Source organism: Pezoporus flaviventris, unplaced genomic scaffold, assembly GCF_033815535.1.
Source record: "Pezoporus flaviventris isolate CSIRO_AGI_PZ_B2104156 unplaced genomic scaffold, CSIRO_AGI_Pfla_v1 ptg000066l, whole genome shotgun sequence".
Taxonomy (NCBI): Eukaryota; Metazoa; Chordata; class Aves; order Psittaciformes; family Psittacidae; genus Pezoporus; species Pezoporus flaviventris.
The window spans coordinates 15,573,406-15,600,428 of NW_026892614.1; the positions used below are offsets into that span (position 1 = coordinate 15,573,406).

Here is a 27,023-nt window from a genome sequence, read left to right on the forward strand (position 1 = left end):
AGAAATTCGTATTTTCATTTTTGTAATTACAAGCACGTTTTTGTAAGAGCACCTATAAATAGTCTGGTCAGTACTGAACAAAACCAGGGCTCCAGCAGCGCTCCAGATTCTTACACAGAGATGCCAATAGGTAGGAAACCTTTTAAATTCATCTCGCTAAACTGAGCAACGCTGCACTGTGAAGGAAGGAGAATGACGCATTAATTACTATTCTGTGATAACAGCAGTAATACTGAAAACAAACCTTGCTCTGTTTTGGGGTTTTGTTTTGGTTTTTTTTTGGTTGTTTTGGGAGAATTTGGGGGTTTATTTGGCTGTTTCAGGGTTGTTGTTTTTTTTTTGCTATGGTACCTCAAAATATACTGGCCAATGTGAAGTAGAATTGCTCCATCCAGGTGTGTGAGCCCTCTGTAATGTTGGATTGGTTGTTTCTTTCAGGTCAAAGCCACTGGACAGGAGCTCTTTCAGCAAGTTTGTGATTTAGTGAAGATTAAGGAGCCTCACTTCTTTGGCCTCAGCATTGTTAAAAGTAAGCAAACTCAATACGCGGAGCAAATGACTTGGCAAACGTCCACAGACCCGCTTGTGTATTTACAGTGTGTGCATATATACACAGCAGCCGTGCCTGCAGGGAACTTGATTGTAGTAAGGTCACAAAGTATGTAGATTATGCATGGGCTTCTCAAGCTCTTTTGATCTTTGGTATGTGGGCAGACAAATTGGGAGAAGGGGGGGGGCTTTTGTTCTCCACCTTTGTTCTCACATTCCACCTCTTCGTGGGGTTTTCTTTCTCTCCTGTAGCCAAGTTGCTAGCCAACATGTTTGTCACTGAATTCAGAACTGTCCATATTTGAACAAGAGGTGAATTTTAAAAGGACCTTGGGGCTGAAAGTGTTATTTCTGAAGTCACAGGAAAAGAATGTGGCAGCAGGGGGAGGAAACCCAAATGGTTTGGGGGGACTGAATGCATGTGTTGGGGACACTGGGTTTTGAAATGTTGCATGGGAAATACAAAACTTCTTAGTCCGTGGGTTGAAGTCCAGTCTTGGTCCTACAGCTCAGTATTGACCAGGTAACAGTGTAAGGTGATGCCTTAAATGAGCAAACTGATACGAGATATTGCATTTCTAGGATGGTGTGTGCATTGGCACCCCCTCTGTCCCCAACTCTTAGTAATAAGAAACGGATCTGTTGTCCTCCTTATCCTGCCTCCCCCCATTTCCAAAAGCACAGAAAGGACTTCCCTCCAAGTTTTCTCAAGTGTGTTATTTACTACTGCAACTCTAGATATTGTTACATTGAAATGAGAGTAGTCTTTTATGCGTCCTTCCAAATAAGGTTTCTTTTGCCTTCTAATGATTACATGGGATAAAATAGTTCCCTTTAAGTTTGCTTGTCTCATTTCCTTTCTGCTCTTATTCTCTGAGAACTTTTGCACTTTTTTTGAGCATAGTCCTCAAACTAAGACAGGCATAAGCTCTTTATCTCCATAAGGTGTGTAGAGTCTCCAAGAAATTCCATCAGTGTAACTACAACAGTAGCTAAGAACTATATCTCTGTGCTTAAACCAGCAAAGGTTTGGGTTTTTTTTGTAAGGTGAGGAAGACCTGAATGCTCTTAACTCTTTTCATGAACCAGCTGTGTACCTGTGAGCCACCCCTCCTCACTGCCTTTTTTAACACCAGTTTTCACCTATTACACTTGCAGAACATCTTCAGTGAAACTGGAGCACCTGACCTCCCATGTAAGACAGGGCAATTTCATTACCATTTTCTTTGAATTAAGTGCTCTTCTCCTGTTCTCCTCATGTTTCTTTCACACCCCCCCCCCCCCCCCATCTTCCTTTTTTCATATTTTCTGTACCCTGTTTTTAACTTCTCCCACCTTTTGCATGCGGCAGTTGAACATGTCAAGCACAGGGACTCGGGCCCCAGAATACCCTATTGTGGCAAATGCCTTTCAGCCTGTTGGAAATGCAGTATAATTACTCAACCCAAAGAGCACAATAAAGCTGTGCTGACTAGACCTTAAAGAATATTACCCATGGCTTTAAACATAAACAATCTTCTCTCTTCACAAAAGTGTTCTTCCTTTTTAGAGCAGCTAATTCTCTGCACAGCTCTCAGAAAAACATCAAGGAAAAGAGTTGCAGGAGCCCAGCAGACTGAATTAACCTTTTTGGTTTGTTCTCTTCTTTACGGCTCTTCGTTTATCATTGCTGTAGCTCAGTTTGTAAAGCTGCTTAATTGAAAGCTCCTCATGCTCGCCCTGGCTCCTCCAGACAGCCATCTCCTTCCACCACCCAGGCAAGTGTCAGTATTTTGGACAGAGGACCAGATTTATTGTTGTTTGTGCCTCTGTTTAAGAAACTGTTGGGGTTGGCCAACAGGAAAGCATCAGCAGTGAGTTTCTCAGCCTGAAAGATTTTAGCCCAAAGGAAGGTTGCATCCCACTCTTGAGTGAGGGAGCCAACATGGTCTGTTTGTTATTGCTTCCTATGGTCCTTACTGTAAAAATTCAGTAAGCTGCTGACCGGAGTCTTGTGGAGTAGTTTTAAGTGTCATCTTTATTTTGTTCTTAAAATAGTTTCATGTTTACTACTGTAGAGAAGGAAATACTTTGTTTTCTGTTCCCCAACTTGAATTCCACCCCACCCCCGTTTTGGCCAGCAGGCTGGTGATCACCCTTGCTGCCAGTGGTAAGCGGTTTTCCTTCTCTTGCAAATGTAACACTCTCCATCTCTGGCATTGGGAAGTAGCCTTTCAGGGCCTGCTTCTCGGGTTTTTTTGGTTTCATGGCAAGCTGTCATGTCAAGAAAGGGAAGCAATCCAGTCAGGCTGTGGGGGAGGCCTGGGTAAGTTTTGCATTGCCCAGGGTTGTCATGTGGGTACTTAAATCAACTGCCTTGGCCAGGCAGCAAGTCGGTGTGTCTCCTGCAGAGGCTGTGAAGGGAAGGCATGGGGCTGGTCAGTGAGGCAGGGGCAGGTTAGAGCTCCAAACACTGGAGAGAAAGCACCTGTGTTTTGGACCAAAGTATTCCTCTTCTGCATCATGCTTTCACCTCTGTGCTGCAGCTCTAAGATGTCATTTTCAAAGATACAACTGTCCTGTTTTAATAAGGGTAGATTTCCCAGTTTCTTAACATGCATTTGGTTTTGGCAGTCTGATGCTGCCACATGCAAAACAAGGTATTTTAATCCACCTATATCCATTACCTTGCTGCTAATTTGTCAGCAAAACCCTGACTGTCAGTAGTGGCAAGAGAATGAAAATTAAAGGATTTCTACAGAACTGTAACCAATCACACTGGGTGGATTATCTGGATTAGGAGCCCATTTGACCTGCAGACACTGTACAGATACACTAATGCTCAGTTGGTTTCATAGTAAGCATGGGGGGGGGGGGGGGAAGGTTGGGGTCCTTAATCATAAACATAAGTTTAACCCCTAAGTGTTGCAAAAATGAAAACGGCACCATGCAAACTGGGAACCACGAATGCTGTGAGATGTAAGATGTATGTTATGGAGCCTGTCTTCCGGCATTTATTGTCCAAATTTGTTGCCTTCACTTCTGACTGTTACAGATGCTGAGGGCAAGGTTCAGGATTTAAGTTGTCAGTAATGGTGGCAGGACAGAGTTTTTCACCTTTTCTGCTCTTGAGCAGACCACTCCAACCGACTGTATTTGGGAGGAAGAAAGCTTGCATCTGTAAGAAGCTAGCTGATCACTTTGAAAATTGAGGTCAGGAGTATATATTAATAGGAGGTCTCACCACCACAAAGCCTGGGACATGCTGCTCCTCTAGTTTTGACACAGATAATCAAGCAGGCTGTACCTTGTGTGCTGCTGCTTGCAGTGCATCCTTTCCTGTAGTTTGCTTAGTGAAAGACCGTGCAAACCTGCCAGCTTCAAGCTGGCTCCATAAGCTTCAGCAGATGGGTCTTATGTTGCAGCTCTTCTTGCAGGGTCAATCTTATCTAGTAGCTTACAGGAGGTTTCCCCCTTGTTATCAGAAAGCATATGCAGTGACACAATTCAGTCTTCTAAAACAAAACTGATTGTCAGCAGACAAAGAACAGCCAGGCCTCCTTTGTTGTTATAACCTAGATCCCTCCGATCTTGAATCTTGGGCTTCTCCTTTCCAGGAGCAAACCTTGCTTGACCCAAGCAGATGGAAGCCTTTGACTGAGAGGGAGCAAGCAAGCCTGCAGCTCCTACACCCTGCTGCTGTCTCTGTGTCTTCTTACCAGTTTGTTAGGCTGGCTTTCTAACAAAACCAGATCCCTTCACTTCAGCTCCCCTGCCTCAAGGATCATCCTCTAGTTATTACAGCTGTGCTGTTCACCTTGCCAGACCTATGCCTCCCAGCACGTTCTTAGCAAGCAACTTGGTGTTTAACTGGGCCATTCCACTTCCAGTTAACTCCCTGCATCTGTGTATCCTCCAGTACTGAAGTTCATGGATGGAATATGCTAGTATGTTATCTTTATATTATTATTACAACAAAAGTTCTCTTAAGAGACAACAGAATTTCTCCAAAACACGCTTTGACTTCTACACCCTAGTCCTTTTCCCTCTATCCCTTCTTCTGCCTCTTCTCCCTTAAATCCGCTTGGATAGTTACATCTGTCTTATGAATTTCTTCTGCATGCTAACGTAAGATACACCTCTATTATAACGACTTTGATAGTTCAAATGAGTTAAATGTGATGCAAGAAAAACGTGCAGAAATGTGCCACCTAGAGGGAACTGCAGGGATTCAGGTGTTCAAAAAGTATGTAATACTCTTTGGATGGGTTTTTTGCCTAACCAAGTGCTCTCCTGCCTGAGAATTGCAAGGAGTTTGTTTGCTCCTGGATGAGCAGTGCTGGAAATGGTTCTGCAGCTCTGCTTGTGCAGAAGAATCCCTTGTGACAGTGCCAAAAGTCTGAAGATCTGTGCCTGGGCATGCCTTGTTGCTAACTGTAAGATGCCAACATAAAATTCCTGCAGTACCTATCCATCATCAGGAATGATTGAACCTTTATCTTGGTCTTCAGACCTCAACAGTTACTAACAGCCACACAGCCTTGGGCTTCTTGATATTGCCTCCTTTCATTCTTTCCTCCATATACATTCTGCCCATCCCAGGTAAATCAATCTCGGTCAGGGCCTCCCTTGCTTTACTCTCAGTCTGTTGTGTTTCTTTCTTTCTTCACTTGGTGTACATGTACTTTCCAGCTGAAACTAAACGCACAAGCCTGCTTGATGACCTGAACCAAGTTCTTCTAGATCACTTAGTAAACTAATCAGCCAGGTACTGAAAAATGGACAAGGTTGCTCTCTGTTGGCTTGAAAGGTAACACCAGGAGCATCAAGAGATTATGTACAGGTGGTAATGTTCCCAGGCCACCAGAACTTGGAAACCTGGGGAACTCCACATGCCTGTGTGTAGTCAGCTCTTCTTCAATACAAACAAAAAAATCCATGCTGGTATGCAGGGAAGTTAAACAGGTTATGTGAGGTCTACAGTGTGTGTTGTGAGGAGAAGTTAAGTGCTATAGCCAAGTGTTGGGGGTTTTCCCCTTTAAGGCAGAAAATGCTCACTGTGTTTGGCTTTGCACTAATTCATATTTTATTTGAATCCTAATTTTCTGGACTGTCTAAATAGTTACACTAAAATATACTTCACTCAACCAAAGGAGTTAAAGGGATGTTCTTGGCAGCCAGTGGGGCCTGAGCTCTGCCTCTTGGTAGGACAGGACTTAGCCCTCTGGAATTTCTCAGTGCTCCTAGCCCAAAATGGGCACAGGAGGAGAATAAGTTATTGGCATTCACCATTACTTACTTTCTCTGCAGGGAAACTTACCTTTTATAAAAAAATTTAATGGGGAGGCACTGGTTAATGCATAACATTGGCTTTTAGAGTTAACAATGATTCAGAATTTATTTGACCCTGTATTACAGCCATAATTTTCTATTCCCATTTTCCCTGCAGTGTAAATAATTCCTATTGTAAATCCGCATCACTCCCTGAAACTGTCACTTTTTTCTGACTGGAGACCTGGCCCATTATTTTTCCACAACAATGCTTGTCCTATATTTGCTTAAATATGTAAATGTACTGAGCTAGCTTTGCAGAGCTGGAGCACTTGAATGTTTGCATTTCTGGTGAGTGCTTCATTTGAAGTGAGATTTTTACAGCATAAACCTCGCATTTCATTTGAGGGCTCTTAAAAGTAAATTATGTTACTGGAAACTGGCTGGGTATCCAGATGCTGTGCAACGCATGGGTGTGTTGTGCCAGGTCTGGTATTGTACACACATACATGAGGGAACCTTTTAAGAGAAGCTGATATGTTATTTTTAAGCTCACTGACAGTGCTGAGACGAGATTCATGAATGCAGTGTCAGTAGCTGCAGGTGGACGTGTGCGTATTTGCATGCAACTTGTAAGCCAGCTTCTTACTACCTTTCAGTTGTCCTTCAGCTGAAGCCTGTGAAGCAATGACAGTTTGTACCTGCTGAGTATCCAGCACTGTTTTGATCCATAGATCAGACATGTTCTTCCCTGGGCCGGCAGCCATCTGTGCGTTTCTATGCAGTACTTTACAGCACTGCTCTGGAGTGCTGCAATTTGGTGCCCTCATCTCTGTTAGAGATGCTGTTTTCAAGCCGCAGACAGTTTTGGCATCTGGCAAAAGATAGCAAAATTTCACTGCTAATCCAGTTTAAGGGGAGAAAAGAAAAACCACAACCCACATAAGGCTGGGGAGGGAAATACCTCTTTGTTTTTGTAGATAGTCTTACACTGCAGGTTGACATTCCAGCAATATTAACTTCATTAAGGCAGGAATGCAGTGCTGCATTCTTGCATGGGAGGGAGGAAGGGTGAGGAGGATGCTGGGCTGGGAAGGAGCAGGACCCCCAGGGAGAGCTGATACATCAGGTTGTCCTCCTCCTTCATCTTGGCTTATTCTTGGGGTTTGTGTGCACCTCTCAGTAGGCATGATAGTGACCTGGAGACCTCAGGCTTGGCATGTGGGCCGTGCTAGGGGCCACATGTAACCTAATCAACATGACAGAGGTAAATAGGGACTGTAGGTAACAAATGGCTTTATTATGGTGTAACTACTCTGTCATCCTTTTCCCCTTTCTGTCCCAGTATCCTTGTATGTTGGGATGGCTCAGGGTATATCACTGCACTTTCTGTTGCCGTCTTTCCCTTGTGGCTTGATTCATTGTGTATATATGTATCCATCATTTCCTGAGCAAGAAGGGAAAACTGACCCCTCGGCTTGTACAACCATGTAGGTACCCTACCCTCTTTACAAGGTAGCAGCTAAACACGGGCGCTGGCAGAACCAGTACAGGCTTCACCCAACACTCCTGTGCCAGGAGCAGCCTCAGTCCCACTGCAGGAGCCTATCATGCACAAGTACCCTTGACCTGGGACTGCCAAAGCCCAGGCAGGGATTGGGTGCTGTGCTTGTGTTATCCCACTCCTCTTGCTTGCTGTACAGTCACTTCCTAAATGAGATTTTACTTACTTTTTAAGAAAAAGCTTTACAGTGAGATGCTTATCAGCTTGACAGCTGACAAGCGGCAGAGACAAGTCCAAGAGATACACCAAACCCATCTCTGTCATTGACTGGGGCTTCTATCAACCTTCTTAAGGCAGCGTTATCTGATCCAAATGGATTTAGAGAATCAAGGGTTGGTGCCAGCACAGGCCCCCAGCTGCCCAGTTGTACAGGCATAAGTGAAAAGGCAGGTACAAGATGTAGTCTCTGTGGTGCTAAAACCTTCCTCTCCTTGTCAAAATAGCAAAGCAATTTCTGTATCACCTTGTGTGCTGCGGCACTTAGATTCCCACCACTAAAATTTTCAGGATTTCTGTACAGTTTCAACACTTCTGTTAAGTACTGTTGTATGTATATGTATGTAACATATCAAGCAATGTGGTAAACAAGTGTAATTGTATTAAAACTACAGCTGCAATCAGTACAATGCAAGGAAGACCATAGAGGCAGAAAAGGGACTTTTGGGGGACTGTCCTCTTTGTTTTTGTCCAGTGTTACTGGTATTTTATGTAAGGCTTCCTGTTAGTGTGGCATATGGACCCATGTGGTTTCTTTGACTTGAGATGGGAATTGAAGGAGGAGGCAATAGGGGGTTGTTTTGCTTGCTTGTTTTTTAAAAGGTTGCAAAAGAAGTATTTGCTGTATCTGCCCCTGTAAGGAACTAGAATGCTCTGGGAGGATGGCTGTGAGGTAGCTCAGAGCTCCCTTGAATACCTGCTGTAACTGGAACCGTGGCCTCTACCGGATCTTCCATCTGCTGTACAGACAGAAGTGCAGGCTCTCGTCTGGGCTGGTCATCAGGGGTGGAAGGTTGTTTTGTGAAGGGTTCTTTTTTTTCTCCTTTGGTTTTCCTGTTTTGGGATTTTTTTTTTTTCCCCCCTCCTTTTTCCTGCTCTTTTCATGTCTAAGGAACAAGTTCTTCAACTTGGTACTTGTGTCACCTGTCAAAGCACTTTATTGGGCAAGACCAAAGAGTAGAGGGACTGGTCAAGTGAATGCTCAGGTGGCATTGCTGCTGAAGCCTGAAACACCCATCAGGTTTTACTATTATTATTATTTATTTATTATTAAAAATTATTATTAAAGAGACTTGTGCAGACTGGAAACAATTGTTTACTGTCAGAGTTATTTTGGATTTGATAATTGGTAAGCAGTGAAACAAAGCATTGCCTTTGAAAGCGGCACAAAGCTCTTTGAAGGTGATGTGCTGTTCAGGCTGTCTCTTGTTCACACTCACCTGGGTGGAGAGCAAGTCCTGGTCTTGTGAGAGGCCAGGTTTCCCTTCCTTTTATTCATCTCTTTCTTCTACGAAAGAAGTGAGCAGGAGATACCACACCTTCTGAGGTGGACATTTGGGTTTGGTTGTTGTCCTCCTCACCATTTTGGAGGACCCAGTTCATATATAGAGGATGAAACCTGTCAAATACCTGACTCTCCACTTGCTTATGCCATGTTGGGCTGTGGCAATGTGTGATGGCAGAATGTAAGTTTGGGTAGGGATTACTTGTTAAATAATTATAATAAAAAGCTGAATCTGCTAAACTGTGGCAGTACAATTAGCTTGGTAAGGTGATGTTTCCCCTCTGTAAGTGGCTCCTTCCTTATGAAGCAGGAATTCTGCATTTCTGATGAGGGTGTTTGGGAAACCTTGGCTCTCTCGAACTGAGGCATAGCTGACCTTCCTTCCATACTGTCTCAGAAGCATACATACCAAAGAGACTTGGTGCCCTCTCTTTTCCCTGCCTTGTCTATTCCCTGGTCAGCTTTGTTTCAAAGTCCATTGCTTGGAAACAACTTGTATAGTCATCTAAGTACTTAATGAATAAGAATTAGAAATTCTTTAACACTGAATTCCTTTTCCTCTTGTCTTTCAGATAATGAGTATGTTTTTATAGACCTGGAGCAGAAGCTTAGCAAATACTTCTCAAAAGAATGGAAGAAAGAGACCACAAAAGTAAGACAAATGCTTGGTTTTGGAGGCTACTGCTTTTGTATTGGACTAGACAGTGAAACTAAAGCTCTTAAGCTAAGGTCCATAAAGCATTTCTTGAAGAAGGTCTGCAGAATGCTGTTTGGTAGCAAAGTGCAATGTTTTGTGCATGGTGGTACAACTAAAAGATCTAAACCAGCCCCTTACACAACTGTACCTGAGCAATAGTAGCTGCATGGTTGCTGTTTAGTTGCTACAAGAGTAGAGAAGGTCACTTGGTCAGTATTCCATTTGAACTTATCCGAGCCCACAAAGAGTCTGGAGATTTCACTGTGGTTAAGCAGAAGAGCTTAAATGACATTTTGTGACTTGAACCTGGTATGAGGAAGAGGCTGGAGCTCTGACTCCTTCAGAGTATGTGCAGAAGGACAGTGCAGTGAGAAGAATATTTTGCTTGAGAAGAGTTTTAATTCTTTAAGGCTACCCAGGCCTGTCAAGGGAGAGGAAAGCTATGTGAAATAAAGACAAGCCTACATAATTGTGTAGTGCTGGTCGTTCAGACATGATAGTGCCTGTTTGCATGTGTCATTATTAGAGGAGCCACAGTCTAGAACACAGTGTAGTGTGCAATTACATTCAAATATCTTAATTAGCTCATCATGACTTTTTCCACCTTCCTTAAGGGTTTTTGCTTGCCGTTTCTGCTGCTTAGAGAACTTTGCAGGTGACTGTTGAGGTTTGGGGATCAATCTTATCCCACACTGCTTCTCCCAAATACATGAGGGTTACTCCAAAGATAGCTACCACTTGTGCAGAGGGCTGTCTATCCAGCCAGTGAGGTTTTTCTGAGGCAAGTGTTTCTGGTCACCTCAGAATGTGGTATGCTTTGTGGTTGCTTTGAGGCTGGATTCTTGCAACACTTTTTAAGTTGGGACAAGTGTCAAACCCTTGGTGCAAGGTGAATCGTAAAAGGCTGGATGAGTTGCCATTGGCAGTACTGAAGTCTGAGAGGAGCTGGGCTGTTGGACTGGGTTAGCAGACAGGGATTTAATTCCTATTGAGAGGTTTCAGGTGGAAAGCCCCATCCAGCTGACAATATAGGGTGACTATGAACAAGTTCCAGAAAAATAACATGTAAATACTCGATCAAGAAATCACTGTCTACATCAGATGTGCACAGCATGCCATATACCTTGTCCCAGTGAGATGGTCTGACCAGCAAAACCTTGAAACTGGCTGTGTGAGCTAAGTTACCTGTATGAATGCTAAAGAAGTGAGTGGCAAAGTAGGAAAGATGAGAGAATGAGCTAGTGACATAAGCTGTTCCTTTTTTTCCCTCCCTTCTCATAGACATATATTTTTTTTTTCTCCTGTTTAAACAAACCTCTAAGTCTGAAAGGAAGGCTGGAGTTAAAGCAACAGCAGAACTCTTGCTGGCTTTCTTCTAACAGACTTCTTCAGTGTGAAGCAGACATCAATGTCTCCCTTTGGTCTGTGGCTGCAGGAAGGTGTGGATAACTAACCATTAGCCCTGCCAAACAACAGGCAAGGAGCTAATATCAGGCTGGTGCACCTGAGCCCGAGGCAGTAGATGCTGCATGCAGCAGCGCGTGTGTCCGTGCTGAGTGATGTGGTGCGGCACTATGGTAGCTGGTTACTCCTAGGTGTGCCAGTGTGGCACGCTGCCCTGCCGCCTTGCCTGGTGCTCTAGGGAGGCTGTGTTCAACCTGCTGCATTCAGCACTAATGTGCTGCCAGGTGCTGAGCTGGGTTACTCTGGGCCAGGCTGGGCATGGCCAGGCTGGGCATCCCCAGGCTACACTGGGACTCCTTTATGTTATTTATTATTTCATTGCCCCCATCCAAAACCTTCTACCCTCCCTGGGATGTTTTGACATTCAGCCTGTTTTATGTTTTATGATGTCTCACTGTTGTGAGCCTGCAAGACGGTCGGATCTCCTCCCTAAAACTTGCCAAGAGCTAAGAGCAGAAAATGAAAAGCAGTATGGAGAGAGGGAGTTAAGGAGAAGAGAGAGTTACCAGATGGGTAACAGGAATTTTGGATGCTGAAAGTTACTTAATCTGTCTTCTATCTCTGCTCTAGGGAACAGAAAAATTCAGCCCTCCTTTTGTTGCATTCTTCAGAGTACAATACTACGTAGAAAATGGAAGAGTAATAAGGTAAGTTCCCCTCTGTGGCTGTTACTATGTTTTGAATTAGTCACTGTTTTCTTAGGAGGCAAGTAAAATAACATTTATTTGTTGAGTTTATCTCTGTGAGGTCTCAGAAATAAGCTCAAAAGATTTGCTTTATTTTTTTTTATCTGTCACAGAGTTCCTCATCCAGCCATGAATATTTTGCCCTTGAATCATACTCCTTATCCTTGTGAAAATAGTGACTGCTTTTCCATCTGTATTTAGAGAGCAGGTTGAATGACGACAGTATCCAAAGCACAGTTAATACTCTTCTGCTTGCGTCTTTTGGTTGTATGAAAAGCATCAGATGAATATACCAAAAATATCTGTCTATACTCCAGAGCACGTGCTAATAATTTTGAATCTGTTTTTTTGTATCTGAGCAGTGCCCTGTGCAGTCTGTTCCTGGAAATGGACTTTTGTAAGCAGACAAAAGAAATTACTTCATAAGTTTTGCATTTGCAGTCTATTCACATGGAATATGGGCTGCACTCAAAACACCACCACCCTCACCCCTGGTACAGAACAAAGGATGAGGTAGTTAAAAATGAACAACTGACAGAGTTAATTTGCATCAGCACTTCTGGCATCGCTGTGACCTCAGGGCAATCCAAGAGCTGGGATCATTTGGGTGGATTAAAATCTTTACCAAATTTTTGGCATTTGTTCTCATCTTGAACAAAGCTTGGTGGTTTTTTTTTGTTTTGTTTTTCTCTCACCATAGTCTTTCATTTTGGATACAGGGGAGTCTTTCTTCTGGAGTCTGTTTGGCTGTTAGGTGTGTTTAACTTAGTTTTGCTTATAGGTACAAAGGGAGATTGCATATCATTCTACCACCCCTGACATACATATCCTTTAGCATCACAAACAACTTTCTCTTGCACTAGTAATTTAATTGGAGAGGTAGTTGCATGCCCCCTTCAGACTATACACAGACACACTTTTCTAACCAGACCATAGTGTCCAGCACCTCATCTGTACATGCACACGTCAGCAGCCTGCTTCCCATGAGCTCTTACAGCGGGGGCTGTGTGGGTTATCAATGCTATGCGATAGTTATGCCTTATCAGACTATCCCTGTTTAGCAGCTTGAGGAAGAAGACAAAAACAAGCCCAAGGCTCCAGTGTCTTTTGATCTACCTTGCAAGGAATTGGCTGTTGAAAAGTGCCTTGCGCCTAAGGCAAGGTGAAATGAAAAAGCAGTGCTGGGTTTAGAGGGGAAAGGAGGACAGGTGTGCAAGAACAGGACTGGGATTCAAGGGGGTTGGCTCTCCTGATTGCTACAGGCTTCCCAGAGAAACAGAGTGCTTAATGTAGTCAGTCTCCAAAACAGGTGTGACGTGATTTTCTTTCATCTACCCCCTACCCTAACTTCTTAGATCTCATGCTCGGCAAGATAGGAGCTACTATTTCCCATGTTTGTACAGCACTCAGTGGGAGAACACCTTGATCTTGGCTTGGTGCCCCCTACACACAGCTATATCAGGGTGGCATTGGCACACATCAGGGATGTCAAAGTTTAACCCCTCCTCTCCAAAACAGATGTGTTTAAGGGGCCTTGTCTGAGCCCAAACTTTCTGCTTCAAGTAAATCTGCCTTTGTGTCTTGCAGTGATAAGGTAGCACGGCAGCTCTACTACTGCCATCTCAAAGAGCAAGTTCTGATGTCTCGGTGCAACCACAAAGAAGAAATCTACTTCTTGCTGGCGGCCTACAGCTTACAGGCAGACTTGGGCAACTACAGAGAAAAGGTCCACACTGGCAAATATTTTGAACCTCAGGCTTATTTCCCGCAATGGGTGAGTTTCAGGGCATCCTTCTGTCAACAGACTGCATGTGCAGCAGGAGCTATGTCAAGGTGGTACCTAACTGCAGCCACACAATATCCACAACTCCCACTGCAATGATCAGGCGTAATGGTAAAGTGGGACCCTGAATTCCCGCAGGAGACGACATCTCTTTCCACTGGATGTAGGTGCCCATTTCTCCTGGGCTTACTCATCAGTGAGGTGTGTAACCTTCCTTGGTGAGGGACTGTATTGGTGTCAAATTAAGAACTCTGACAGTGCAGCTGTCTTAATTTAATTCTTCTGTGGCTCAAAGGGTTGCATGTTTGCAGTGGTACATCAGCAAGATCTGCACAACCTAAGCTCTACAGAAAACCTTAGTGCCTTGAAGCCAAGTCCACTGCCCTTTGTCCCAATCAATGGGATGGTTAGACCCAAACTCTAAGGGGTAATACTGCTGTGCAATACCTCTAGTGCTTGCTTTGTCATTAACCTCTAGCTCAACTGCAGTAAGAGGAAAAGGAAGAGCCTGGAAATGGGTTTGCATGTTTGTTTACAAGCATGTGCGCATGGGCTGTGACCTTCAGGACTTAGAAATCTAAGAGTTGGTTTAGTTATCAAATGAAGGTGAATTAGCTAAGACGCTGACAGAGCTGGTTACCTACAGAGAGTTCACCTCTAGTGGTAAGTGTCAAGGAAACTTGATAAACACTTTAGCTTCCATAAAAATAGAAGGGGAAGCTAGCTTTGCTACAGGCACATCCTTGTAATGTCTGAGGATGTCTGGTGGAGCGGGATGTTCCCTGTGACCTGGACAGAACCTTCTCTGCAACCTGATTTAGTTCTGGAGCCCCCTTCTCTGCTGTGACAGCAGATTTCAAGCCCAGATGCTTGGGCTTCAAACAACCTCAGGTAGTTGGTCCTCAACCAAGTTGTGTCTCCCTTGATTGGTGGCACTGTCCCCTGCTTTGGGGAGAAGGTTCAGAGCAGTGACAGAAGTTGTACTGGGGAGGCAAGGCTGGTAGAGCCTCCTTCATGCACAAGTCCCAGCCTGCCTGCCTTGCTGTGCAGAAATGAGCCTTTCTCCCAGGCAAGAAGCCTTCCTCCCTTGCTGTTCCTTGTTATATGTTGCCTGGCAGAAGGTAGCTAACAAAGGGCTGGAAAAGGTGGGTCTCATTTGTGCCACTTCTGGGGCCGTTAAAAGTCTTATCACAGACTATTGCTCATCTGGCAAACATTGCAAAGGCCAAGGCAAATCCTGGCTCACCTGCACTGAGCCACAACCCCAAGGAGGTATGTGGGTGATTTATTACATCATTACAAAGAGCAAAATCTGGCAGGCATGGGGACGCTTCTCTCCCTGCCCCTGGGCTTCCATGGGGAGATACTGAGTGATCTCTTCCAACATGAACTCTTCCTCCAACACGTGCTTCAGATAATTTGGCCAAGGGCTGCCCCAAGCCCTGTGCTGGTGAGGAGAGGTGGTGATGCCCTGGAGTGATCAGCCTGACTTTGAACTGTGGTTTTAGTGCATCTCTCTCTGCTAACATGGCACAGCTGATGGCATCGGTGTTGTCCTCCACCAAGCCCAGCCTTTCTCATGGGAGGGCAAAATCATCTGGCAAGGCATGCTGGGGAGGGCAGAGGTGTTACCAAGCAGAGTAAATAGGGGGCTTAATATAAACCAGGTGGTGATGGGGTCTGGTTGTTTTGAGCCTAGGCAGGTTGTTCCTGGCAGGATGTTCTCAGGTATCCAGTGGGATCCAGTTTTAAATGCCCCCACTGGTGAGGGATTTTATGAAGTGAATTCAGCCAATGCCCCTCTTGTTTGTCACCGCTGCTTGTGGTCTGAGATGGGGCTAGGCTGCCCTGTAGCCTCCTATGGAGAGGGCATGTGGGCAAGCATGGAAACTGGGCACTTGCAAGGCAAAGAGCAAATGGCCCAGTGTGGGTTTTAATACTGCTTAGCAAAGCCACATGCCAGCCAGCTACTCCTAACAGATAAAAAAATACCTTGAGATAGTGTTATCCACCCCTTTGAGGATGGAAATGCTAAACAAGGTAATGTGTAGTTTCTGGTCTTCAAAGGACCACCTAGCATTTCTGCAGTGTTTAGAGATGTTGCTGTTGATTGTGTTGGCATGCAGAGCAGTATTTGTTATCTGCCTACAAGCATTTATGGATGCCAGGGGTTAGAAAAGCTAATTCCAGTAATTAAAATGAAAAGAGCTGACACGACCTCTGTAGTCGTGGTCTGTTACGATTTTGCCATCTAGGATCTGTTTGTAGACATTGGTACCATCTACTTTAAACGCTTGTCTTCCAGGGAGGCAGAGGTGAATGTGGATTAACATCTTGAGGGACTGTATGAACCTCCTCCATCTCCAGTCTCTGCTTTGCTGCCTCCTGTGGGGATTGCTGAAGAGTTGCTGACCTGTTTGTTTTCCTTGTGGTTTAGATAATTGCAAAGAGGGGGAGCGACTATATCTTGAAACATGCCCCAGAGATGCACCGAGAACAGCAAGGGCTGAGTGCTAAGGAAGCAGTGCTGAAGTTCATTAAGGAGTCCTGCCTGCTGGAAGATGTGCCTGTCCACTTCTACAGGCTGCAGAAGGTTAAACAAATTCCTTCTTATTTTGACCTTCCCTCCCATCATTAACTGGGTGCACCACTGAACGTGCAAAACAAGTCTAAAACTTTCAGCCTACAAGGCCTGTCCCCGCAGACAAATCTGTTGTCGATACACAGGTATAGCTGCAACCTGGTTTTGTTCCTTGGCCAAGAAACTGGCAGCAGAATGGCAAAACTTGATTTTTGTCCCTGCCTGTCAATGGACTTGCATCAGGAATCACAGAGAAGCCTTTTTTTTGTTGTTGTACAGTCAGTTGAAATGGTGACAAGAGGTTGGCCAGCTTTCACATAAATGCCATGTAATAACTGAGGTGACACTGAGTCATCCTGACTTTCTTATTCCCTTACGCCTCCAACCCTGTTAGAGTGGTTGGTGTTTTTTCAGCTGTCAGTTTTTGGATTCCTGTGTTGTTTGTCCCTGAGTTTTAGACTCCTTACCCAAGCAGGCTTAAACAGAATGTACTTCATTTTCACATGCTAAGAGAGTTTAGGTCTAGAATTAGAAGTTTTCTGTTCAGCTTAAAGCGAGTGAAACCTGCTCATGCAATTAGGAATGCCTTGGACCTCTTTTTTCCAAATGGAGATATTCTAATTTGTCAGACTCATAATTAAGTATCTTGATTGGTTGTGCTCAGTGGGAATTATGTCTGGGAGGTAACCATGTCCTTTGACCAGATCTAGCAGTTCTGGTTACTGGAGCATTTTTCTGGAAGAAATAAGTTCCAGTTTGTTCTACAGTCCAGGTCTACAGTCCAGGCTTAGTTTCAGTTCCTTGCAAACTGTAGATGCTCCCCCTACCTCTCCTCTGTCCTCACAGTTTTGATTCCAGTACTGTTAATGATGCAGTCGTAAGATTTTTGGTTATACTTGAATGCCATAAGAAATCCACCTGGCAGGACAGGATATAATTTATATCTGAAAACACTGGGGCTGTGAAATAGTTGTTCTTAATATCCAAATTCCTGTCTAACTTGAACTTATATTTTATTCATTGCTGACTCTTTCATGTGTTGTTTGATCTACAATGTGCTCTTCTTCCTGCTGTGTGACACAGTTATCTCATCTTATGAGGAGATTTCCTCCTCCTAGGTGATACCTGGGTCACACGCAGGGGTGCCAGGTGAATGTGTTGGTGTGCTGGCTGCCCTGAGATTTCAGTAGCAGTTACTTTTGTCTTACGCCCTCCTCATGCCTGCTACTGAGGTTGGGAACTCTGAAGGAAAACACAGCACTGAGCACCATGTCTTCCCTCCAGACCAATACTGATTTACAAAGCTCTTAGGAGGCAGAAAGCATTTCCTAATGACTTCAGACTGGAGACGTAGATGGTACTGGGGCAAAGGGGGAAGTAATGGGATGATATAAGCATGAGGCTTGTATCTTACATGCCAGATGAGGAGGCAAAATTTTGATAGCAAGTTTGAGTTCTGTGCCCCATAAATCTTTACCCCAAAATGTTCTTCTTCCTCCTAGCAAGAAAAGTATGTGTTCCCCTCCCTTAGTCTGCCATGCCAGGAAGGACTGAAAGAACTGGTTTATGATATTTTTTTGGTCTTCAAGCAGAGGAATCTCATTAGAGACAGTATATCATACCAAGACACGGTATGAGGAAAAACAAGGCAGTATTCCAGCAGAGCTGCAAACATTTAAGATCACCTGCTCCAAACACTGAGGTCAAAAGGTTATAAAGAAAGTTTCTGTAACTCTGGACATTGATTAGCCCTCTCCCTGCCAAGGGACACCTAAGGTCCAGCAAGTCCCTGGGTTCTAGCAGCAGTGCTGTGGCAAGGTGAAGGGGACATGTGTCCCTTCTGTTTTGGGCTCCCTGTCACCTGCAGAGTGAGTGGTGCATGTTCATGGTTACAGCAAACATGTAACCTCTCATGCTGCTATGTGCCAAGGTACCTCTAAGAGCAGTCATGCTCTCAGATGAGTCCATGCTCTCAGATCACTAAAGCTGGATTGCCTGGCCAGGGTAGCTAGGGTGTTCATTTGCTGGTGAAATGCTTGAGTTGCCCAGCAAGAGGGGATTTTAGGTGTAGATATTTCAGGGGTCAACAAGGCAAGGTGCCTTTTACAAGCACAATAAAAACTGAATGAGCTGATGGAATCTGCCTGATAGAGGAGTCCTGCTACCTCTCCTGCAGTAGGTGCTAGAACAAGAGTGTGGTCTTTATAGATTAACCTTTTACTCTGAGCTCTTCTGTTCTTTCAGGATAAGAAGGAAGATCGCCCGACAGTTATCCTGGGCCTGACCCTCAGAGGAATGCACATCTATCAGGTAACAGACTGCTCTGAAAGCTTTCTGGTGTAGCATTAACTCTGCCCAGCTCCCTGTCCTCCCCCCAGCCGCGGCTCCTCTGCCTCCCCTGCGAGCACCAGGACCCACATATCTCACATTCTTGGTTGTTTGCAAATTCTTTGCACATCGCTGACTCCACCCTGTACCTGCCAGTCCCTGTGTCAATCTGAGCTTGATGTGTTGCAGGAGGTGAACCACGTTCGACAGCTCCTCTACGACTTTCCCTGGTCACACATTGGGAAGCTGGCGTTTCTGGTGAGTATGACGGAACAGAGGCCATCTGGCATTGGGCTGTCAACCTGGGACCTGGCAAAGCCCATTCTGCCATGTCAAGTCCTGTTACTCATACACACAAGACTGCAGCTATCTCTGGTAGGTTTGTGGCTGGAAACATGCTCATTTCACTGGCATCTCTCCTCTTTATGCAGGGGAAAAAATTTGAGATCCAGCCAGATGGTTTGCCCTCTGCACGGAAACTGGTTTACTACACGGGTTGCCCCTTCAGGTCACGGCACTTGCTGCAGCTCCTCAGCAATAGCCACCGGCTCTTTCTCAATATCCAACCGGTGCTGAAGCAAATCCAAAAACTGGAGGAGGCTGAAGGTATGTGATGGAAGAGTAGGTGACTTTGGTAAGGGGAAGAGTTAGGCTCTGCTGTTGCTTCATGCTGGCTGCTCTCTACCTAATTAATGGTGTTTCTGCCTTATCAGGAAGCCAGTGAGAGAAACAGAGGTGTTAGGTATGTTTCAATTCCATTACTGGGAAGTGTTTATGGTTCTCACATTGCTAGACTCTGGTCAGAAAGTGTGAGTGCAGTAGAAGAGTAATATCTTACTTTAAGTGAGGAGATCTTTGCTCTTTATGCTCCCAATTTGTGCACATTTGACACATGTTTCTAAGTGGAAGTAATTTTGAATAAAAAGCTTTCCACTGGGATTAGATCTTATTGTGTTCAAGCAGCAGTACAAGTTGTGAGCCTGTGTCTTTATTTTTTAGTGCCCTTTGCTAAAGACTGCACACAATTTAGTCTATAGTGTCTGACAGTTAAGAGCTAGGAGTTGCAGGTGGTAAAGCCCAAGAGGAGATCAGAACTCCCAGAATTTGTCTCTTCTGATGGGGTCCCCTCTCTGTAGCAACAGTGATGTGAACTGACAGTCCCTAGTATTGTTCCAGACAAATTTCAGTTGTTTCATTACCTCCCAGCTTGTGCTGTTCCATTTTCCAACTCTGCAAGCAGGATCTCCTACAACTTCTCAGCCTGCCTCTACCTGGTGACTGTTTTTAACACATTGCATAGGTTTTCGTTCAGAGGATTGTGTCCTTTCCCTCTAGCCTTCTCCTGAGTGCCTTTTTTGCCCCACTTCTTTCCTAACTGCTGTTCCCTGCATTCTCCATTCATGCTCTCTCTCTTTTCACTGGGGTTTGTAAGAGTTGTGTTGTTATGCTCAAGGTCAGTAGAAGTCAGCCAGCAGTAGTCGGTAACTTGTTTCTGGTTGGAAACTTATTTCTGGTTACGTCCCATCTCAACTAGCTCTAAGGAGTGTAAGTGGTGATCACCGGTTGCGTGGAATCAGTGTATAGGGCAAGGCAGGGCTTGGTCTCATCTAGCTTGGTTGTCTTTCTCTTCAGTGGGGTTATAAAAGTGGCCTTGAGCTGTGTGGGTGCAGCCAGTGGCACGTGCCAGTTGCCTGTAGAAAGGCTCACTAATCAAGTGTGCGTGCAAAAGGCCTTTGATTGGTTTGTGTCTACTAGTGTCTCATGGATTTCTTGACCACCCTCAGCACACCTCTCTGTAGGTAACAGGTACAAGCCATCGGAAAATAATTAATAAATCATTAATAAATGCCAGCCACAGGGATCCTGTTCTTGGCTGTCTCCACACGTTATTGACTGTTTCAAGAAGGTATCATTGCACTCGGTTCTTAAAACCTGAGCACTTGGGTTAGCTGAGTAATCTCCCCTCCCCCCCCCCTTTTTTTTTTACCTTTCCTTCAGTTTGGAAGCTACTGTTTTCTGTATCATAACTGCCTCTACCTGCCTGTTCTAATTCAGGAGATGCTGGGTTTACTGCAAGCATGACTCACTAATTCTTTTACAACTAGCTGAGCATCCTGGTATCTGCTGAGGAAGCAAAATACAAAGCTGTCTCTGTACCTGTTCAGTAGCTGCAGCTGTTGTTTAATGGTTGGTTTGTCCCAGCCCATGTTGTTTTTGCTACTCTTCCATCAGTCCTGCTTAAAATTCCCACTGGTTTCTCTCGCCTCTCTTCCTCAGAGAAGAAGCGCTACCGGGAGTCCTATATCAGTGACACACTGGACATGGACCTAGACCCATGCGATAAGAATTCGCGTGGCAGCGGGAGCAGCGGGGGCAGCCGGAGAGACAACCGCCTCTCACGCCAGTCCACGGGGAGTCACGGCAGCTCCCACACATCAGGCATCGAGGCTGACTCCAGGCACCAGGTGTCAGTGGAAATGTCGGTGGATGAGCCCTTCAGCATCGACCGGGTGCACAAGAAAGAGAAATCGTGCAGCTCAACCATCAGCTACGGCAGCTCAGGCATTGACAGTGGCAGCAAAGGGCGGGCTGAAGACGAATCTCAGGATGATGGTAAAGGCTTTGGAGATGCAGATCAACTTCTAAACCTGCTCTTTTCTACTCCTGCAGGAAAACGGGGAGTAAGAGAATGTGAAGCAGCTTGGAGCGGAAGTGTAATGCTAACCCTCCTCCTGCTGCTCTCTTCCTCCTAGAGCTTGAGCTGGCAGTAGATGAGCCAGAGGAGGTGCCTGTAGATGAGCCTTTAGAGGGAGACCAGTTAGAGGAGGCCACTGTGGGAGAATCTGTTGAATCTCTTCCTCTAGATGCTGCTAGCTGCCAAGGTGAGACGGCTTTCTGCTACTGCTCAATGCTTTTCTTTAGGCTTTAGCACCAGACGTAATCTGAGGGGATGTAAGAAAGCTGTATCTTCTTCCAAACTACTGCCAGTACTACTTATTGCCCTACTGCAACATGGTTTGAAGTCAGCTCATCTAGCAGTTAAAGGCGAGCACCCTGTATTATACTATGCTGCTCTTCTCTGTCCTCCTCAAGGTCTCCCTTCTCCAAATTTGCCAAGGTTATACTCGGTTAATGATGAACAGATAACCTTTTGTCATGAAAGAATTTGCTGTAAAATCTTGTATACCACAAAACAGACAAGGTGTTCAACCACAGATTAACAGGCTAGTCACAGGGATGAAGAGGTAAAGGTCTGTGGCTTATAATACAGGGAATGCCAGAGAATGGAGTCACACAGAAGCTGTCTGGCCATAAGACACGCAGCCTTTATAGCAAAACAAGATGGGTGAATATGGGACACATTGGTGAGAAGCTGTATTCTTGAGGTTTTTAAACATTAATCCTTAGGGGCGAAAAGAATTACTTGTGAGCAAACCTTCCAGAGCGCTGAGGGTGCTTACTGATGTATATTTATACCTATAAGCCAGCACTGCTTGAATGTGGCCTGTGAGAACGACTTCCCTTTTCTGCAGCCCACAAAACCTCAAATCTGCAATGCTTCTCACTTCTTCCTTTTCCTTTGTAGCTATAAATCAGGAATCGTTGTCTGTGGTCCAAGTCACGCTAATAAAAATGAGAGGCCAAAGTGTGGAATCCCTTCATCAGGTAAGGGGGTGCTTTGCAGGAGGGTCGGTGTGTGGGCATTGAACCAAGGTCTAGTGCAATGGAGACAGCAGTAAATCAGATGACCTTAACTAGTCTGGATTTGACTGATTTTTAAATGGTGTAACCAAAACCAGCTGCTGGCCAGCTACTGCTCACTAGGAGTAGGATGAGAGCAGCCTTTGGGCCCAGAATAGCATAAAGGGGTTTGGAGCCATCGGTGGGAAAATCTTGCAGTCCAGCTCTGTCTGCCTTCCAGAAATGGGAAATGGAAAATAACCCACTTCCAAATTTTCAGTGCAAGATAGAGCCAAGTCATAGCCACACATCCATGCAGTTTGGATGTGCATTGCAAACTTGATAATCTTCCTGTTCCTGAAGCCAAAAGGAGCTCACATCAGAGCAAAACCAGATGCTCAAGCTCCTAATTACTATTATTTGTGTGATTATACTATGTGTGTGCTTAAGTCTTTGTTGTCAACATTTTCTTTTCATCAAGCCCTTGAGAAAAGACAACTATATATGGTAAAATATGTTATATCGTAAGTTGTGCTTGGAAAAAGCCTATTAAAATGCCTTTCTAAGGCCAAACAATATTTCTTTTCAAAGTATAGCTGTACCCACTGGGGTAGATAAAAACAAAACCAAAGCCAAGTCTCCACCATTTCTTTCCTTTCTGAATCCAAATTAGCCTTATCTGCTAAAAGAATGATTTAGGTTTTTAACTTTTTTCTCCAAAGCTGAACAAATCCTAATGAACTTATTCCTATATGAGTGGAGTGACTCACAGACTGCAAGGCAGGGAGCGGGCATTTTGCTTAAAGTAATGCTTTTGATGTTAATGCTTTTACGAGCACATGCTTTGTACTGTTAATTGATCAGGAGGCATCTGCTTTATAAGAATGTTTCTGATCAACATAGGACTGCCTAAGCAATTGCAAAGACCTGGCTGCCACTTTGGTACTTCAAAAACCTCACAAACTTCCTTACAAGGCCATGCTGCAGGACTGGATTTCCTTAGCATTGACTAGACTATACAGCATGTGCCTGTTTCTGGGAGCACGGCTGAGCCAGCACAGGATTTCCTCAGGGTAGTTTTTAATTCCCATCCTGTGGAGGTGAGAGAAATGATACTGGGAGGAAGTTTTCTGCGTTTCTGACAGAAGTATCTTGTTTAAAAATTACATTCCTGAAATCAGCCTTAATGTTAGCATTTAAAAGCTGATAATTTAAGAGACAGAGTAAGAAAAAACAGGTGGGGAAGTTGGAAATGTCTGGAATGGTCAGTAATTTCTCCACAGAGGCTGAGTCACTACAGCTTGTGTAGTAAGATGCTGCCTCTGGGAATTACTGCTGGTATGTCACTCCTGTTTTCTTCGTTGCTAAACAAAGTTATGTAGATGAAACTGTATGTCACACTTAGTTAATTTTGGACACAGTAGCACCATTAGGTGTTACACCGTTTTGGACACTTACCAGTTTGCATGGTTGCCTTCTTGAACCTTCTTTTGAGCTTATTAGATTTTCACTAACTCGGCATATTCATCTGCTGTTGGAGTAATTTTTTGTCACGTGCACTTCCTCCGTTTGAGGATGACTGCATGGATCTCCCAAGAAGTACCAGGTCAGTCAGGTGTCAATACCTGTCAAGTATTTGGTACATTGTACTGGACACTGAGGACACTGTGCAGACAGATCAGGATCTGGCTGAATGTGGCAGGGCAGCTTAATGCACTTGTAATTTCTCAATGGTTCACAGCTTCTTCATTAAGCCAACATCCTTCAGGCTGGTGGGGCTCTTTTGAAGGAGTAGAAGAACAATTTTGGGAAACTTGTAGCATGCATAGCCAGCAACCTCAGGCTGTGTCTGAGCTCATTGGTCTTATTCCTGTGTGTGTGACTGAACTGACAGGTCAGATCGCTCAAAAACAGGAGCTGCACAGACCAGCACAGCCAGAGTTTGGATGACATCCGCCTTTACAAGCATCGGCACCCACCACTAAGTGCCACGCTGTCTTCAGACACGTCCCACAGCTACACATTTGGCTGCAGCCTGGAGGATAAGCTGTCTATCTATGGCTGCGTTTATTCCACAGCAGACTGCAAAACCAAGTCTGCTCTTTATGGGAAGCGATCCATGAACTGCCTCTCCTTGGATCTTCTTGGAGAAGACCAGCTCCCAGAGGAATTTGTGGTGTAATGAGATTGGAGTTCTTCCATACCAGGAAACAGCTCGTCATGGAAATATATACCTCATTAACACGTGTGATGTCACTCTGGTTCTTGCAGGAGATTGTGAGCAGCTTTGTTTATTCAGCTCCATAATCAGTAAGTGGCATCACTTCTGCAGACCTGACTAAAGGGCAAATCAACTGGAGTGTAGCACTTAATGTTTGCATTTGAAGTGTCTGCCTGAGCAGAAAATATAAGTGGCCTGCACCATTAGCAGTCACAAAACCAACATGAAAACCAAAAAACCCTGGACCAAAACTGGCACTGAGCTAGTAAAGCAAACACTGTGTCTTAAATGGATTTATCAGAAAGAAATTTAAAGTCTGTGTCAGTTTATCTTCCTGCCTTTCTTTTGTGGTTCACTTAAGTTAACCAAACTATCTGTACACTAGCATTGTCTTGAGTTTGTGCTGCTACACCACTGCCAACAGCTGTCAGGCCAGGATATACTCTGAGCACATTTGAAGAGCCGTGTATTGAAAGTGTCTAGCCTGTTGCTGTTGTAATGAACACAAGTTGCCTGTTCACTTTACTGGGAGCAAGACCTGCTCTGCCAGAAGCTCTTCTTTCATTTTTTTTCTTTCTTTTGTTTTATTGTAAGCATCCAGCCAAATACATTGTGTGTTCTTTTTTCCTTTTTTCTTTAATGCAACAAATTGAACCGTCTCTCAGCTGTTTACTACTACTGCTGTGATGCAGATTGGTAAATAAATGCTTATATCTTTGGGGAGATGGGACAGGGAATGAAACAAGTGACTTGTCTTCTGTGCTCTCAGAAGCAGCCAAGTTAATTGACTGGCTCTTGAAGACAGGAGTGTGACTGGAGAATTTGCCCAGGCATGATCACCCCTTAACGCTGAATCATACTTTAATGTTGTTCTTTCCTTTGTTTTTAATAAATCTGTTCCTTAGAAATCTTTCCCTCTGCTTAGGAGGCAAGTATGGACCAGAGAAAAGTCACTTTGGAAGGACAGATGGAGTGACTGTGTCCTACCTAGTCATGGATAGGTCATGCAAATGTGTGTGTGGTGCTGCAGGGCTGGCAGTGGTGGAAGCATAGGATGTTTGTGTGTCAAACAAAGGGTACTTGTTTGGTGATTTTTGAGTGGTGGAGCTGGCTGTGCTGGCTCTCACTAGGAAAATAATGTTAATTATGCCATCTGATGGAAACACTTGGTGTGGAAAGCATCCTGCTACCTTGTTAGATCCAAATAAGCCTATGTTCATTTGATTTCCTTCCCTGCCTTCCCCCAGTACCTCCTTCCCATATCAATTCCCAGCATTTGGGAAGCTTGTACTTACAGGCATGTGTAACCTGTGCCCAGGTTTTGACAGCCTTGCAGGTGGAAGCTAATAATTCTTTTGTGAACTCTAGAAACAGACTGATACTGTTCTGGTTGAGGAAGTGTGTGTTGTACAGTGTCCATCACTCAAAAGCTGAAGATAGCCAGATTCAGGAAAGGAAAAGAGGACCACAATGAGGAGGGTTGGAGCTGCTGCTTTGACAGTGGGCTTGCAGGCTTAATTGTGTTCCCATAACTTATTAAAATAGCAGATCTATGAAGTTTTTCATCTCGCTGTGCCTATCCAAGTGAGTGAGGTGTAGAGACAGTGTGTGCAGGTTCATCTGCATTTACTAAAGTGGCATCTGTGGTTGTACATCCCCTGAGATGAACCCTAGCTGGGTGTTTGAGGAATGAATGAGCACAAGCTCACCATAGTCATGACTTATTTGACTGTGACCGCTTTGATCACACTACTCTTCCTTTTTGTAATGAATAATTAGGAGCTGTGTATTCACCATAACCTCTTTTATTCTAAGCAAAGCCAAAACACCTTTACAGAGTACCTGAGGTGTATTTACGTCATCCAAAATACTCCCCTAAATGGATCTAAATGGACAAACAGTCAAGTATCCTGCTGTTGGTTGCTCCTTGTTACCTGGGCTCTGTTTAGCCATAAGCCATGGGAGACAGACACAACCCAGATCCAGGAGGCCCGGGGCTGTGCTGCAGGGAGCAGCCTTAGTTTTGCAGCATCACAGCTAGAGGTATGGTTTTTACAGCAGTGGTGCCTGTCTGTCCAAGGGAAAGGTGAGGGGTCTGGAGCACCAGTCCTGCTAAACTTGCTCTCCAACCATGCAGGCATACAGTTACCTGTGGTTGTGGCAATGGCTGTTAACAGGAAAGAAGCTCAAAATTCAGTGGGTATAGTTGTTTGGAGAAATATCATAAAACGTGTGTGTGCATCACGTGCTCACATCTGTGCACACTTGTCTCAAAAGACAATCACATTCATACCTGCTTCAGCCTAACCACCTTACTGAAGTGGTGATTGCCACAAGGCAGATTGGTAGTTTCTTGTTGCAATGACTAAGCACTCAATGGATTTGGTGAAATCCACCTGTAATCCTGCTGTCACTGGTTGTAAAGCATACCAATGCCCAAAACCAGTATAATTGGCTCTTGCATGAGCATCCACTGCCTTGTATGTACATAAGGGTTTCTTGTATTTATTCATGGCTGGTGGGGAAGGCAGACTCTCCAGGTCTGACTGTCTTATCTCTGTGGTTTATGCAGCTTCCTCCAGAACTGCAAGTTACATATGTGTATGAAGGGGAGACTGGACGCTTTTGTGTATCAACTGATAATGAATGAATATCTTAAAAGCACTGTGAATATCTATTATGCAAGTTTTTGTATTCATATGAAAAAACAAAACAAAC

General features: G+C 44.5%; 1 protein-coding gene across 3 annotated transcripts in view; it reads left to right on the top strand.

Annotated features, from left to right (window-relative positions):
- The window catches only part of FRMD1 (FERM domain containing 1), a 39,756-nt gene extending 14,713 nt beyond the window's left edge, over positions 1-25,043 (top strand). For 2 of the 3 annotated variants that reach the window (XM_061471360.1, XM_061471359.1), the window contains 12 exons: positions 439-529; positions 9,437-9,516; positions 11,596-11,672; positions 13,299-13,485; positions 15,932-16,087; positions 18,320-18,385; positions 18,593-18,661; positions 18,835-19,009; positions 20,681-21,016; positions 21,157-21,285; positions 21,990-22,069; positions 23,979-25,043. In XM_061471360.1, the coding sequence (XP_061327344.1) occupies positions 439-529; positions 9,437-9,516; positions 11,596-11,672; positions 13,299-13,485; positions 15,932-16,087; positions 18,320-18,385; positions 18,593-18,661; positions 18,835-19,009; positions 20,681-21,016; positions 21,157-21,285; positions 21,990-22,069; positions 23,979-24,266 (1,734 nt within the window). In that variant the 3' untranslated portion in view covers positions 24,267-25,043. The remainder of the gene's footprint in view (positions 1-438; positions 530-9,436; positions 9,517-11,595; positions 11,673-13,298; positions 13,486-15,931; positions 16,088-18,319; positions 18,386-18,592; positions 18,662-18,834; positions 19,010-20,680; positions 21,017-21,156; positions 21,286-21,989; positions 22,070-23,978) is intronic. The other variant, XM_061471361.1, reaches the window with a different exon arrangement.
- Positions 25,044-27,023: the final 1,980 nt, after the last annotated feature.